The sequence below is a fragment of the Diceros bicornis genome, chromosome 22, assembly GCF_020826845.1.
Source record: "Diceros bicornis minor isolate mBicDic1 chromosome 22, mDicBic1.mat.cur, whole genome shotgun sequence".
In the NCBI taxonomy this organism is placed as follows: Eukaryota; Metazoa; Chordata; class Mammalia; order Perissodactyla; family Rhinocerotidae; genus Diceros; species Diceros bicornis.
In genome coordinates this window covers 9,577,099-9,592,196 of record NC_080761.1, presented here as the reverse complement: position 1 = coordinate 9,592,196, position 15,098 = coordinate 9,577,099, and the positions used below count along the sequence as shown (strand labels likewise).

The window sequence follows — 15,098 nt, the reverse complement described above, 5'->3', positions numbered from 1 at the left end:
CACAAAAATTAACTCAAAATGGATTAAAGACTTGAATGTAAGACCTGAACAACGAAATTTCTAGAGGAAAACATAGGCAGTATGCTCTTCGACATTGGTCTTAGCAATATATTTTCAAGTACCATGTCTGACTGGGCAAGAGAAACGATAGAAAAAATAAACAAATGGGACTACATCAAATTAAAAAGCTTCTGCACAGCAAAGGAAACCATCAACAAAACAAAAAGACAACCTAACAATTGGGAGAAGATATTTGCAAACCATATATCTGATAAGGGGTTAATCTCAAAAATATATAGAGAACTCATGCATCTCAACAAGAAAACAACTAACAACCCAATTAAAAAATGGGCAAAAGACCTGAACAGACATTTCTCCAAAGATATACAGATGGCCAACAGGCACATGAAAAGATGTTCAGCATCATTAATTATCAGGGAAATGCAAATCAAAACTATAATGAGATATCACCTCACACTTGTCAGAATGGCTATAATTAACAAGACAGGAGACAACAAGCGTTGGAGAGGATGTGGAAAGGAGGGAACTCGCATACACTGCTGGTGGGAGTGCAAACTGGTGCAGCCACTATGGAAAACAGTATGGAGATTCCTCAAAAAATTAAGGCTAGAACTACCATACAATCCAGCTATTCCACTGCTGGGTATTTATCCAAAGAATGTGAAAACACCAATGCGTAAAGATACACGTACCCCTCTGTTCATTGTAGAGTTATTTACAAGAGCCAAGACGTGGAAACAACCTAAGTGCCCATCAAGGGAGGAATGGATAAAGAAGATGTGGTATATATACACAATGGAATACTACTCAGCCATAAGAAACTATGAAATCCAGCCATTTGTGACAACATGGATGGACATGAAGAGTATTATGCAAAGTGAAATAAGTCAGAAGGAGAAGGTCAAATACCATATGATCTCACTCATTAAGTAGCAGATAATAACAACAAACAAACACATAGAGACAGAGATTGGATTGGTGGTTACCAGAGGGGAAGGGGGGAGGGAAGAGGGTGAAAGGCATGATTAGGCACATGTGTGCAGTGATGAATTGTAATTAGTATTTGGGTGGTGAACACGAGATAATGATGTAATCCATACAGAAACAGAAGTATAATGATGTACACCTGAAATTTATACAATGTTATAAACCAATGTTACCACAATAAAAGTTAAAAAAAAAAAGATGAAAAGAAAAAATAAATAAATAAAGTGCTACCGCAGCCAAATTGAACTAAGTTCCTGTACTGCTTTTGGCAAAGTGTGCTTCTCCCATTTGTGCATCAATGAAACATATTCATGAAGTGTTAAATTATTCTTTGCCACGTGTAACAAATACAGTGAAGATTATTTTATGTAATGATTTTAATCAAGGTGATTCTAAAAGATTTCAAGAAAGAATGAATAATTGTAAATAAAATATACCCAAAAATGAATGCAAAAAATAAATAAAAAAAGAGGAAGGGGTGTGTGTGTGTGTGTGTGTGTGTGTGTGTGTGTGTGTGTTGGGGGGAAGGGTAAAGTGGGCGTAAGTGGTAACAAGAGCACCCCTGGATGTATTTTGTAACATGGAATGGGATTGCTTTACCCCCAGTAGAGTACACGCCTTGGCTTTTTAGCATTTTCAGGAAGAACAATGTTTTCTATTTGAGGATTTCCAACAGAAATAAAGGAGGTGTTGTGGGTGTTGATTTGTGCCTGAACAATGATTATTAAAACACTTACTTCCCTGCTTCTTTTCAAATGGGAGTCATAGGGCCAGAATTGGTGGTCTATATTGACTTCTTAGTGCATTGTTTCCTTCCATCTATTTAGCATTTCTTCTTACTAGATACCTTAGTACACTGAACTACACCCGTGACCTTGCTCCAAATGCAAGCCTGTCGCTCCACCGAATGGGTAACAACGTTGTGGGTGTTGTGTATGGGTATTTCTAGGCAGTTTACAGCACGCCACTTTTAATTTCCCCAGTGAGCATTAGTTGCTGCGTGTACTCAACCTTGGATTGAGACTCCTCTGAGGGGCAGATCCTTGAGCCAGGAGTGCATTGTGCCTGGGGTTTGATCTTGCACTTTCCAAGCTGCTCGAGCAAGTGCAGATCCACAGTGGGTGTTACAGGGAGTACAGATGGCCAGAGGTCTTTTTCTGAATTTCTTCCTTTCATTCAGTTTCTAAACCATGTAACTTCTAGAACATAAGAAATTACTGAAATCACTCCCCCTATCTATTTGTGGCGTCTCACTCGATAGAATTTTAGCTGAACACATGGCCACCCAGAATAAAGGCTACGTTTCCAAGCTTCACTTTCAACTAGATTGTGGCCCATGAAATGCAAACAGAAGTGGAGCCCTGAGTGGGGCAGCTCGGGGACGCTCCTTCAGAGATGGGTGCTCTTTGTCCCTTTCATCCTTTCCTCCAGCCTGATGCCCTGGTACGTGGATGGTCCCAGCTGGGCCATGAGCACAAGGGCCCTGCCCTGGTGATATCACAGTGGTGAGATGGGGGGGACTCAAGTCCTGAAAACTTTGAGCAGCACTTCCCCTCTGGGTCTGTCCTTCCACTGCCCGACTTTTATCTGCAGGAAACAGACTTCTCCCTTGCTACTTTTGGTTTTTGCTTTTATTTGCACCTGGACTGGTACAATATTTAGTAGGCACAAGACACTGGGTTAAACCCTTTAAAAATTCTCTATTTGACCCTAAGAGGCCTGTGAGGTGGGTGCTGTGATCTCCATTTTACAGATGAAGAAACTAAGGCAAAGCTAAGCAATCACTTGACTCAGGTTGCACAACCAGGAACAGCCGAGATGGGATCTGAACTGGGACTGTCCCACCCCAGACTGTATCCTTCCTGTCGTGTTTGGCCCTTGGGCCAAGACCCTTTGGCCTTGGGAACGTCTAAGGATGTAGTAGCACACCTACAGGTTAAATTCCCTTTCAATGAAGAAAGCTGATTTGAATTCTAGATACTAAAAGACAAGAGTAGAAATGACAGGGTGCTAAAATATTCCTAAAATGCTTGTGGCCACTTTTAATCTCTATTTGGGCTCTGGTGGTCATTTATCAAGCCAGAATAGTGGCCCTCCCACCCAATAGACTGGTTTTAAGTAGATGCTATCCTTTAAATAACATGAGTGGTAGGGGCTGGCCCTGTGGCGTAGTGGTTAAGTGCACGCGCTCCGCTGATGGAGGCTGGGGTTGGGATCCCGGGCGCGCACGTGATGCACCCCTTGTCAGGCCATGCTGTGGTGGCGTCCCATATAAAGTAGAGGAAGATGGGCAAGGATGTTAGCCCAGGACCTGTCTTCCTCAGCAAAAAGAGGAGGATGTTAGCTCAGAGCTGATCTTCCTCACGAAAAAAAATATATAACATGAGTGGGCACTCCTGCAATTGTGGACATGTCTTGTCTCCATTATTAGTTTGATGTCTTTTCTTCCAACTGTGTCTGCGCCACCCACTCCACCTCTCCCTCCCCCTGTGGCCCTGATTGCACAACGTGGCTTCCATATCTCAGTTTTCGTGGCCGGGGTTTCTCTGCTGCAGACCCGACATCACTGCACCAGGGAGGCCTTTTCTTCCATCTTCTTTGTAGGAACTGCTCTGGCCCGGCGTGCTTTGACCATGGGACTGGGCTTGCTGAGGGGGCACAGCCCGGCTTTGAGGCCTGGGGTGAGAACAGACACCGTCACCCCGAGGAGACTTTCATCTTGACCTTTGGTGGGGTGGAGATCATGTAGGTTCGTGGGACGATGGGAATTGCCCAGCAGGCAAACGTGATGTTGACAAGGACCCCGAGGAGTCGCTATGACGATCTTTAACTGGTTCTAGAGCCTGACACTCACACAGTCTTGCTAGAAGCAGTCAGTGTGGTGCATTCTGAGAAGGGGTGATGCCTTAAACGTCACCACGGATGTCAAAGTCCCAACGCCTGTGACAAAAATGGGCCTGTGATGATGTCAGTTGGACTTGGGACTGTGTAAATCTATACTGTACATTTACACCCACTGGGCTTTAAGTGGGGAAGCCAGATACTCTGTCCCGTGAATACTGTCTGCTGAATACCATGTGCATAGCACAGTGCCAGGCACGGAAGTGCTCAGTAACCATTTCTGAATGGATGGAGAAGGTATTCCTAGGGGCTGTTGAGCTGATCATAGTAGCAGTTAAAACAGTGTCTCTGTAACTAAGTAGAGACCAAATAGTACAGGAGAGCTTTCTCTACTTCTCCAAGACAGTTACCTTATGTTCTAATATTCTAAGCCTTCTGTCCCCAAATGAAGGTGTCAGAAATACATCTCCTGTTTCTGTTCTTTTTCAGAGATTCTTTAAGTGATCTTTCTGTATCCATTTCTCTAAGCACAAAATGGGTCTAGACTAGAGCAAGTGCCTCAAATAGTAACTTAAAATTCCAAAATGCAATACAAATAGATCATAGAAAGTGGCTCATCATAAACCTGAGGGTGACTGCTTTTTGGAATATTGATAAATTATCTATATTAATTGGTATTCCGTTATGATGAAAAGCTTGGGTTCCATTGGTCCCGCCTGGGTTCAAATCCAGCCTTAATTTCTTGAGGCGCCATACCCTGCTTCATGGGAATGTCAGATTCCTCACTTACCTTGTGGGGCCGTGGGGCTGTTCTAGCGCCACATGTAGTGAGTGCTCATTGACTTTTATGTTGATTGTACAGTTTAGGTTACTACTGGTTTCCTTGTCCTGGAGCATTTACAGTCACTTTGTTCTCTGTTGTTGAAATTTGGCTTGTAAAAGTGAACCTCTGTTTCATGAATCTGATCTCTTCAATTGCTTGAGATCATTCCTCTCTCTCTCCTTTTTTCACCTTTTTACTTTTAAACTCTACAAATGTCAAATATTTTAAGGCCATTTCTCTATATTTTCCTCCAAATTGCATGGGCTTTGCCTTGGAACAAGTGCATTTTCAAAGGTGGTGTTCCTGCAGCCTTTGAGCTTTCCCATTGCTCCCAATCATCCTGGCTCCTGTAACTTCTGCCTCAAGTCTTGGGTTTAAGGGATCCTGGATGTGAGTTATGGGCACTGGCTAGACCATTCTTCCATGAGATGTTCCTGTTTTTCTTGCTGGCCTGGGTGAGTTTATAGACTGAGTAAGGAACAGCAGTGTTGTGGCAGGAAACCACCTGGTCAGCCTGGGGCTCATTGTCACACTACCCTGATGCAATTCTCTGTCACCTCTGAGTGCCCTGAAGGGAGATTTGAATTTGGTGCAAGGAGTCAGGGTTACAGAACAGTGATAACATTCTCCCCTTATGATCTTTGTGAGCCAGGGGCAAAGGGAATCTCTAAGTATAGGATGTAAGGAAAAGGGGAAAGAGGCAGGGCTCTGTATCTAAAGGAGAAAAGTTAGACAAGGCTTATAATCATCAGATTTACAAAAATAAATTTAAGCATGCAAGTACTCATAGAAGATTCTTTCTATGAGCTTTCTTGTAGAAACTACTTGAGGAAGAGCTTCAGCCAAACAAATGATAAATGGAGAAGTTATGGCAAAAGGAATGATAGTATGTTTTGAATCTATTTAATAAATTTAAATCTAAAACAACTCCAGGGATGCTAATTCCAGAACAAATTATGAACATAACGCCTGACAATGTAGAAAAGATAATCAGAACACTACTTGAAGGAGAAGGAAGAGAAAATGTAGATGGTAGGGTAAATAGACCAGTTTCCTCATATTTCAATTTCTAGGAGCTGAAAGAGATTATAAGTAATAGTGTTTAAGGTAGAAAGGTAGACACTCAAAGATACATATTCAGCTAAAATTAAGTGGTAGAAGAGAAGGAAAGAAAATAATGGAACGTGGAAAATATGCTAATTTTGTGATTACTACTCATAACCTTAAGCTGGTTATGAAAGGAACCATTAAAACAAAACAATACAAGTCTTCAGAAGAAACCAAACAAAAATGAAGAAAATGCAAACCATACAATGGAAAGATTTTTAAAATGCACAACATAAAATATGACGAGAGGAGCTAGGAACAAACAAGTATATCTGGCAAATCAGCAATGGATTTGATGGAGTCAGATGGAATAATAAACAAACACAGCCATAGACTGAAAATGACTCAGAAAGGTAAACCTGCAGGGGTCATGATCTCAATCAACCTGAATACAGGACCAAAAAAGCAATTGTGTCCAAAAAGAAGCAATTGTCAGTGTACGATCTCACACTCCGAGAAGCATGGCTATCTATGGACAAATGGCGTAGATTAACATAAAGGAAAGATAAGAGAAATATCTAGAAACTCATTTGGAAAGAGGTTGGGAGAACCTTTCGGTCTATAACAGATCAAGTGGGCAAAAGTAAGGATAAGGGAGACCAAGATAAATAATATGAATTTAGTGAACATCTATTGAACTCCGCAACCCAAATAGAAAATGTACTGTGGCCGAGACTGTTAGCGGTCCCCAGTACCTCTTCTTCCTCATTTCCTTTAGAAAGAGAACTCTGAATTTTAGCAGGGTCTGAGATTTTCCAGAATAAAGGCACATTTCCTAACCTCCCTGTGGCTGTGACTATGTTCTCCACCGTGACGGAAGAGATGTGCAACTTCTGGGTAGTGCCCTAAAGCAGGACAATTGGAGGAGCCTGTGGACCCCTTTCAGACGTTTTAAAATACATAGAACTAAATACATATGATTAAAAGGAAAACAATTATATCCAAGTACAGTTAATAAAATGTTAAAATTAATTTGTGATAGAATAATGTATATGCAGCTTTATTGACACATTAAAAAACAAGGAAAAAATCCCTGAAAAAGTCCAGTAGGAAGTTCTAATAACTGCCTTAATGTCAATGCCACGGACGTAAATGATATTTGGAGATATTTGCAACAGATATGAATTCTTTTTCCCACTTGTATGTATTAACTCCATGTAGTGAGGGTCCTTTCGCATCTTCACATCCATTTCACACGAGAAGTTCTACATCCTCTTGGTCTGTGGAGTGGAATGTGCCCCTTTCCCCTCAGGCCCCCACCCTTCCCACACCTGAATGCATCTCTTAGTTATGAAGCAACTATGAATAGATACGTCTGGGACCTTATGGACCTTTTTTCTTATTTGCAATTGGATATCTTGGTTTCACTTCTGGATCCATCCATATTATCATCCAGTAAATCTACTCGAGGGAAAAGCAAATAATCCCCAGGAATATAGGCTTTAGCATCATGTTCATATAGATTTTTGAAATAAACAGCACATGAATGATGTTTAAGCATCTTGCATTTTAATTGTCTCTGAGGCTGATGTCATATGATTTATCTAAAAGTGGTCATTTTTTCCATCAGAATTCATCAGAGTCCTGGGTTATATTTAGAAGATAAAACGCAGATTAGCTTTCAATGTTAATTCTGGTGCCAGAATAGACAGGCTCCTGTAGGCTGGACACCAGTGGTTGCTGCATGAAGTGTCCACTTGGTGGCCCCACTCCACCTAGGCTGTAAGATACACTTGCCGTGAAGGCCAAGGCTTGGCCCCACTTCTGATTCTGGCAGTCTGTCGGCTCTGAAAGCAGGAACCTAATTAAAAGCAATAATAGGCTAAACCACAGCCTCAATTTTACATAAATGTTTACTTCATATATTGTTTGGGGTGATTATATCAAATAAATAATCCAATTTTTGTCAAAAAGAATTCTGAGACCACTGGCGAAGACTGGGAAAAATGGAGCATCAAAAAGTCAAAAAAATGAATAATATCTGCAACTTATTTGCGTCAAAAAATAAGATGGACTGATGGGTGGATAGAGGGTAGCAAGGATGAATAAATAAGTGAGAAAGCAAGTATAGTGAAATATTAATTGCAGAATGTAGGTAGTGGGGATATAAGTGTTCACTATGAAATTCTTTCAACTTTTCTGTGTATTTGAAAATTTTCATAATAAATTGTTGGAAGAAACAAATAATGTTGGTAATTGATTGTAAGAGATTGAATAAAAGAGAATGTTATTCCATAATGATACTCAAAAAGAAAGAGAAAGATGAAGAAAAGGGAAATCTATTCTTTTCAGAAGAATATGAGGTAAGGAATGTTAAAGAAATGAAAATCATCATTTTGCAGCTCCCAAAATAATAATTAATTCAGGAAAGTGTCATCAATGGATGCTAAAACCGTTGGGCGAAATGTGTTGGGGAACTGGATATTCACATAGCCTTGAAATATCAGTGGTTACTTACTAATTAGAAAGAGAGAAATTTGCTTTTATAATGGAGTGGTCTGCTAATCACCACCCTAAACCAAGTCAAGACCAATAGTGGAGTTAAATTTCTCCAAATCCACTTGTGTATATTTTTTAATTTCTTTTTTACATGCAGAGTTTCCAGAACCTGGGCTAGCTAAAAGTCATGTAAATGTAGAATCATACATTCCAAGGCATCACTGCCCCCCTCCTGCTCGGTTGCCTTGCACTCTTATGGTAGCTTTTGATATGTGTGCTAGTAATTTGAGTTTGATAACGTGTGATTATTTCAGCCTGGCTCTAATTTTCTGTTATTGTTTCTTGCCTTTCTTTGATTTAAGCTGATTTGTTTGAATAGAGGAAGACACGCCCAGAAGAACTTCTACTATATATTTGATAGAGAGAAGACCAGAGAAATCTCAAGACACCCAGGGAGAAGCTAATCCTGAGAGCAATAATATGGCAACGCCTGGACTCCCGACTCAGGCCAGGACTGGGCTCTGAGCTTCCCCACACACAGCTTACTCAACCCCTCCTTCCCTTGATTCTTGAAGATTTGCATTTTTATCAATTTTTTATTGCCTTGAAGCCAAGAATTCATAGATAAGCATCCTTTCTCTTCCCATTGGAAAACAATCTTCTGGGCCGGCCCCGTGGCTTAGCTGTTAAGTACGCGCGCGCCACTACTGGCAGCCTGGGTTCGGATCCCAGGCGCACAGCGACTCACTGCTTCTCCGGCCATGCTGAGGCCACATCCCACATACAGCAACTAGAAGGATGTGCAACTGTGACATACAACTATCTACTGGGGCTTTGGGGAGAAAAAAAAAGGGGGAGGATTGGCAATAGATGTTAGCTCAGAGACGGTCTTCCTCAGCAAAAAGAGGAGGATTAGCATGGATGTTAGCTCAGGGCTGATCTTCCTTACAAAAAAAAAAAAAAAGAAAACAATCTTCTATCTTCACTTACTGGTTGCTATGGTCTGAATGTTTGTGTCCCCCCAAATTCATTATGCTGAAATTCTGACCCCCAAGATGATGGTATTAGGAGGTGGGACATTTGGGAGGTGATTAGCCCCTGAGGGTGGAGCCCTCATGAATGGGATTAGTGCCCTTATAAAAGAGACCCCCACAGAGATCCCTAGCCCCTTCCACCACGTGAGGACACAGTGAGAGTAGGCTGGCTGTGAACCAGGAAGAGGGCCCTCACTAGAATGTGACCATGCTGGCACCTTGATCTTGGACTTCTAGCCTCCAGAACTGTGAGAAATAAATGTCTGCTGTTTATAAGCCACCCGCCTGCGGTGTTTTGTTATAGCAGCCTGAATAGACTAAGACACTGGTTCCGTTTCTTGCCTCATACGCATTCTTCAACCCATTCCAGGATGGTTTCCACTTCTTCCCCTCCAGGAAAATCACTCTTGACAAAGTCATCCGTGGTCTCCACGTCCCTAAATCCAGTTTTCATCATACACAGTGGACCACTGCCTCCTTAGAATGTTCCTGTCCCTGACTTCTGTGATAGCACACTTTACTAGTTTCCTCCTGCCTCCTGGACTTCTCCTTCTCCCTTTCCTGTACCATTTCAACCTTTGCACTAAACCCTTAAAGTTATACAAGTACACTTCCCTGGGGCTCCATCCCAGGCATTCTCATTCGTTCCTCTAACAAATATTTATTGTGGATATACTGTGGGCTAGACACTGTGTTGCTTGGTGGGCATTGCACATGTGGTTCTTGTCCTCAGGGAGTTTAGAGGAAAAGCTGTCAACCATAAATTATACAATTGGTTATTTAATTAGAGTCGTGATAAGGACTACTAAAAAGTTCAAGATAGTACTTCTATAGATTAATTGGAATAACTTGGCTGTGTCTGAAATTCCAAAGATGTAACCTGTTTAGTCCTGGGAGCATTGGAACTGCTCTTACCAGCAGAACTTTTTCCTACAGTTGAGAAAAAAATTAAGAAACAAGGATATAATTCCTTGAATCTATCAATCAAAACTAAGATTCTCCCCAGTTTCATTTCCTTCTCTGATTTGTTTTTAGCAGACAAATCTCCACTTTGTCTGAAGGGATCAAAATTCAGACTGCAAGGATGACTATAGATTGGTTTTTGTTCATAAAAACTTTCACCACGGGCCCATCAGGCCAGCAGTGGGAAGTCTTTTTCCTGTAGGGCTTCTGATCTTTAGTCAAAGATCAAGAGATTAAGAAACATTATATGGTCTCTAATATTTACAATGTACAAAAAGATATGAAGAATATAATAACACCTGCCTGTGAAGCAATTTGATAAGATAAGTCACTAAATGGTTTATTTCTAAAATTAAGAGCAGGAAACATGGCTTCAGATCTTTCTTAAAGTCTATTATTGGAGTAAGACAGAATAAGAAGGAGGAAAATGGAAATAGGGAGGGAAAGACACAGGTGGTGTCAAGAGACATTGGATGTCACTAATGATGCTTTCATCTTGTAACTTCACGTTGTATCCTCTTGAGTAGCCCCTAAGCTATTCCAAATCCTGCTTTGCTTTTGCCATCGTCCTCTTGTGCAGTGGGTATCACTACTTGGGACCTTCTTGCAAGTTCAGTGACATTGACCTCAAGCCTACATTTGGTCCATGCTGCAGCCACACTCCAGCCCTGTTTATGTAAAGGTTCTTTTATGCCAAAGCCTGAATCACCTGCAGGGTGAAGCCTGGGTTGGTTGTGCTTACCTTACCCTTGGGCTATCTTGCGGAGTTATGGTCACTTCTGTAAGTATTAGTCTTACTATGAACTGGACTATTTTATGCCAGAGCAGTTGATAGTGAAGCACTTAAAAAGGCTACATCATTATGTCAGAGGCATTTGCATTTGCTCACATTCGGAAAAAAGTTGCTTTTTGGTGATTTCTAAAATCACCTTGGCCATCAAGCATTTCTTTCCATAGAGTGCTGACTAAATAAATGTAAATTAATTAGAAACACTTAGAATAAATTTACAGTATATAAAAATTTTTTAAGAAATGCATTTGACTAAATAAGTGGATCAGAATGAACCAAAATGTTTGAAAATAACTCTATGAAGTCCTTTGAAGTGACACAGATGTTGGGAGCTGAGCTCCCCCAGTCTGGCAGGGACCTAAGGGACTTGAGGTTTTACATTTGGCTGACATGATAACAATTCAAAGCTGCATATTGACATCTCTCATGGTTTTTCCATCAGTGGATTCCAGTATTTTCTATTAGAAGAGGCAAACTTCACACCTGAATTTCAAATTTTTGTTTGGTCTGCACCAAAATAGCATCCCCCAACTAAATGAATTGATTGGCAGTTGCTGACACTTGAGCAAGTGCTAGGTGCCATCCTTCACACATTGGAGTTGGTGACCAGAACCTTTACATACCATCTTTTTAAAAACTTCCTTTCAAAGGAAAAACAAAGAACAATTAGGGGTGCCAAGACTATAAGGGGCTTCTGAGTCGAACACCTTAGCCCACATGTGGAGTGCAATTAGCTGCCTCCAAATCTGGATCCTGTCTTTGAGCAGAAATCATGCTGCACCATGTCTGCCTACATCTGCAATCTGAAGACAGAGTTCCAAACTTCTGTGGCACGATAGAGACTTGGGGTTCATACTCACAATTCTCTGTTCTGTATAAAATTCCAAATACTCCCAACTTTGATTTTTTCAATTTGATAAGTAATAGTTTAGCCATCAACCACGGCTCAGGTCTCATCAACATCAACAGTGTCTGGAGGAGATGGGTCAACAGGTACCACCACCCTCATTTTAAATTGAGGGACTGTGGAGTGGAAATTTTATAATCAGTAGTGAAACAAACAAGCAAACAAACAACAAGAGCCTGGTTACCAGTCTTGGTTCTGTCATAACTGAGATAAGAGTATTTTCCTGAAAAACTCTGCTGCCTACCCTCTGCAGGTTGGGCATGTGCTTGCAGAACATATTGCCTTATAAGCCAATTGAAACTGGTGTTCCCATGGCTGATCAGGGGCTTCCAATTATTACTGACATGACATCTGCATGGAAATCCATGTAGGACCAGAGATGGATAACAAACCAGATCCCACTCCACGCAATCAACATGTAGAGTCTCAAAAGAAGCCTCTTAGAATCACGAGGGCATCTCTCTTGGGACATTCATGGTCGAAAAATATAGCATTTAATCTCCCTCTTCTCCTTTCTCTTTCCTGTGACCATTAGACACCTGAATTCTTTCCCCAGTTTTGGTAAAAGGCAACAGTGATGGCTGAAAGCCTCAAAACTTTAGTTCTTGCTCTACACATGACTGATCATCCAATGCATTCCAGCCTAGGGTATGTTCACTCCCCTGAAACCAGAGATGTGGCCAGAACCATTCATCACTTGATCATACATAGTCCCTTGTGACATGCCTGACTCTGTTGTTTGAATATAAGATTGCTGGTGTCATGAGCAGGAATGGTAGAATAAAGACCTCCAAAACTCCTCCCCTTCATTAAAGCAACAAGAACACTGGCAAAATTGTCAAAATAACTTTTTAGAACTCTGGAAATTAAGCAAAGTCTTCAGACAATCCAGAGAGTGTTTTTTTTTCAAGTAAAACGACTGACTCTCAGAATAGCAAGCTTTGTGGTATCTTAACTCCCTAGTCCTATTCTCCTCCCCCAAGACTCATAATAGCCTTGAAAAATAACAACTCTGCAATCACAATGAAAACTTGCAGCCTAGCAACCTATGGAGGGGGCAAAATGGGGTTGGCACTAGATAACTGCCATTATTTGACCTGTCTTTCAGTTCCTTACAAAATGCCACTCACAAAGCTTGTCTTTATTTGATCTGACTCACATCTCACTCAGTACTATTTCTAAGGGGGCAAGTGTTTAACCCAGGCAGCTGCCTGAGGTAGTGATAATAGGTGGAAAAAACAACAATCTAGGCAAAAATTTAAAGGAAAAGCTGGGGAATTGGATATCTATAAAGGGCTTTCAAAAGCTCTGACATTCTTGGGACTCTAGAAGCCCAGGCACATGCCAAGTTTGTGTTCATGCCTAGGAAAGACCTGAGAAGGACCAAAGCTCTCATCTCTGGCTGATCTTGAGACACAACAGAAGCAGGAAGTAAAGGTGAACATACAGTTGTAAACTGCGTGCCTGAACACTGAAGGCAAGGCCCCCAGCATGCACACAGAGCCCTCAGCAAAGACTGGGAGATTTATTAGTTCCAGGCACTTGAAAATTTATGTGTAGTCCTTAGCTGATCATTAAGCTAACTGGGCAGAGACTTTAGTGGCCACACATGACAAAAAATACAGACTATATAGAATTAGTTCAGTTAAGTCACTGAAAAAACAGACAGTGACAACAATAACAACAACAGCAACAAACAGCAACAACAACAAGCCCTGGGGAAGGAGAGAGGTGTCTGTTTTCCAGAGTTATCATATTATTTAAACTGCTTAGTTTTCAACAAAATATTATGATACATGCAAAAAAATGAGAAATAATGGCTCACACACAGAAAAAAAAAGCAGTGAATAGAATCTGTTCATGAGGAAGCCTAGATTTTAGGCTTATTAGACAAAGACTTTGAATCAACTATTTTAAATATGTTCAAAAAACTAAAGGAAACCATATACAAAGTATGAGAATAATGTCTCACCATATAGACAACATCAATAAAGAGATTCAGAGCCTCAGAGACCTGTGGGACATCATCAAGTATATGACCAACATATGCATAGTCGCAGTCCCAGAAGGAGAGGAGAGACATAAAGGGGCAAAAGAATATTTGGAGAAATAATGTTTGAAACATTCCCAATTAATTAATGAAAAGCATCAATTTACACATTCAAGAAGCTTAGTGAGCTCCAAGTTGAGTAATCAAACTGTTGAAAGCCAAAGGCAAAGAGAGACTCTTGAAAGCAGCAAGAGAGAGAATATTCACATACTAGGCATCTTCACAGAGATTAACTGATTTCTCATCAGAAACCACGGGGGCTGGAGGGCAATGCAATGACATACATATTCAAAGTGCTGAAAGAAAAAGACTGTCAATCAAGAATTCTATATTTAGCCAACTATTCTTCGAAAATTAGAAGATATTACTAGATAAACAAAAGCAAGATTCACTGCTAGTAGATATTCCCTACAAGAAATACTAAAATAGTCCTTCAGGCTGTAATGAAAGAACACCATACAGTAACTCAAATCCACATAAAGAAATAAAGAACACCAATAAACATAACTACACAGGTAAATATAATGTATCTTTGTTTGTAACCTCTTTCTTCCACCTGATTTAAAATACAATTGCCTAAGGCAATAATTATAAAACTGTGTTGATGGGCGTATAATGTATAAGGATGTAATTTGTATGACAATAGCATAAAGGAGGGGGAAGAGAATGGGACTATATTTGTATGTGATTGAAATTAAATTGGGATTAGTCCTAACTAGATATTTATAAATTGTCTTGTTAATTTTAATCCCTAGGACATTCTCCAAGAAAATAACTTAAAAAAATATACTAAAAGAAATGACAAAAGAATTACACTAGTACACTAGAAAATATCTAACACAAAAGAAGGAAGTATTGGAGGAATCAAGGGAAAAAAGACATGAGATATATAAAAAAAAAACAAATTGCAAAATAGCAGGTGTAAATCTACCTTATCAGTAATTACATTAAGTAACCAAAGAGAGCTTGAGTGGCTATAATAGATAAAATAGACTTTAGAACAAAAATTGTTACTAGAGACAAAGAGAATCTATAATGTTAAAAGGGTCAATTCATCAAAAAGATCTAACAATTATAAACATACATTCACAGCTCTAAAATACATGAAGCAAAAACTGACAGAATTCAGGGGGAAA

At 40.3% G+C, this 15,098-nt stretch overlaps 1 protein-coding gene across 1 annotated transcript in view; it reads right to left on the bottom strand.

Annotated features, from left to right (window-relative positions):
* The window catches only part of LOC131419855 (solute carrier family 28 member 3-like), a 31,678-nt gene extending 21,972 nt beyond the window's left edge, over positions 1-9,706 (bottom strand). Inside the window, 1 exon segment of the mRNA XM_058565366.1 lies at positions 9,602-9,706. Coding sequence (XP_058421349.1) covers positions 9,602-9,706 — 105 coding nt within the window.
* Between the last annotated feature and the right edge of the window lie 5,392 nt (positions 9,707-15,098).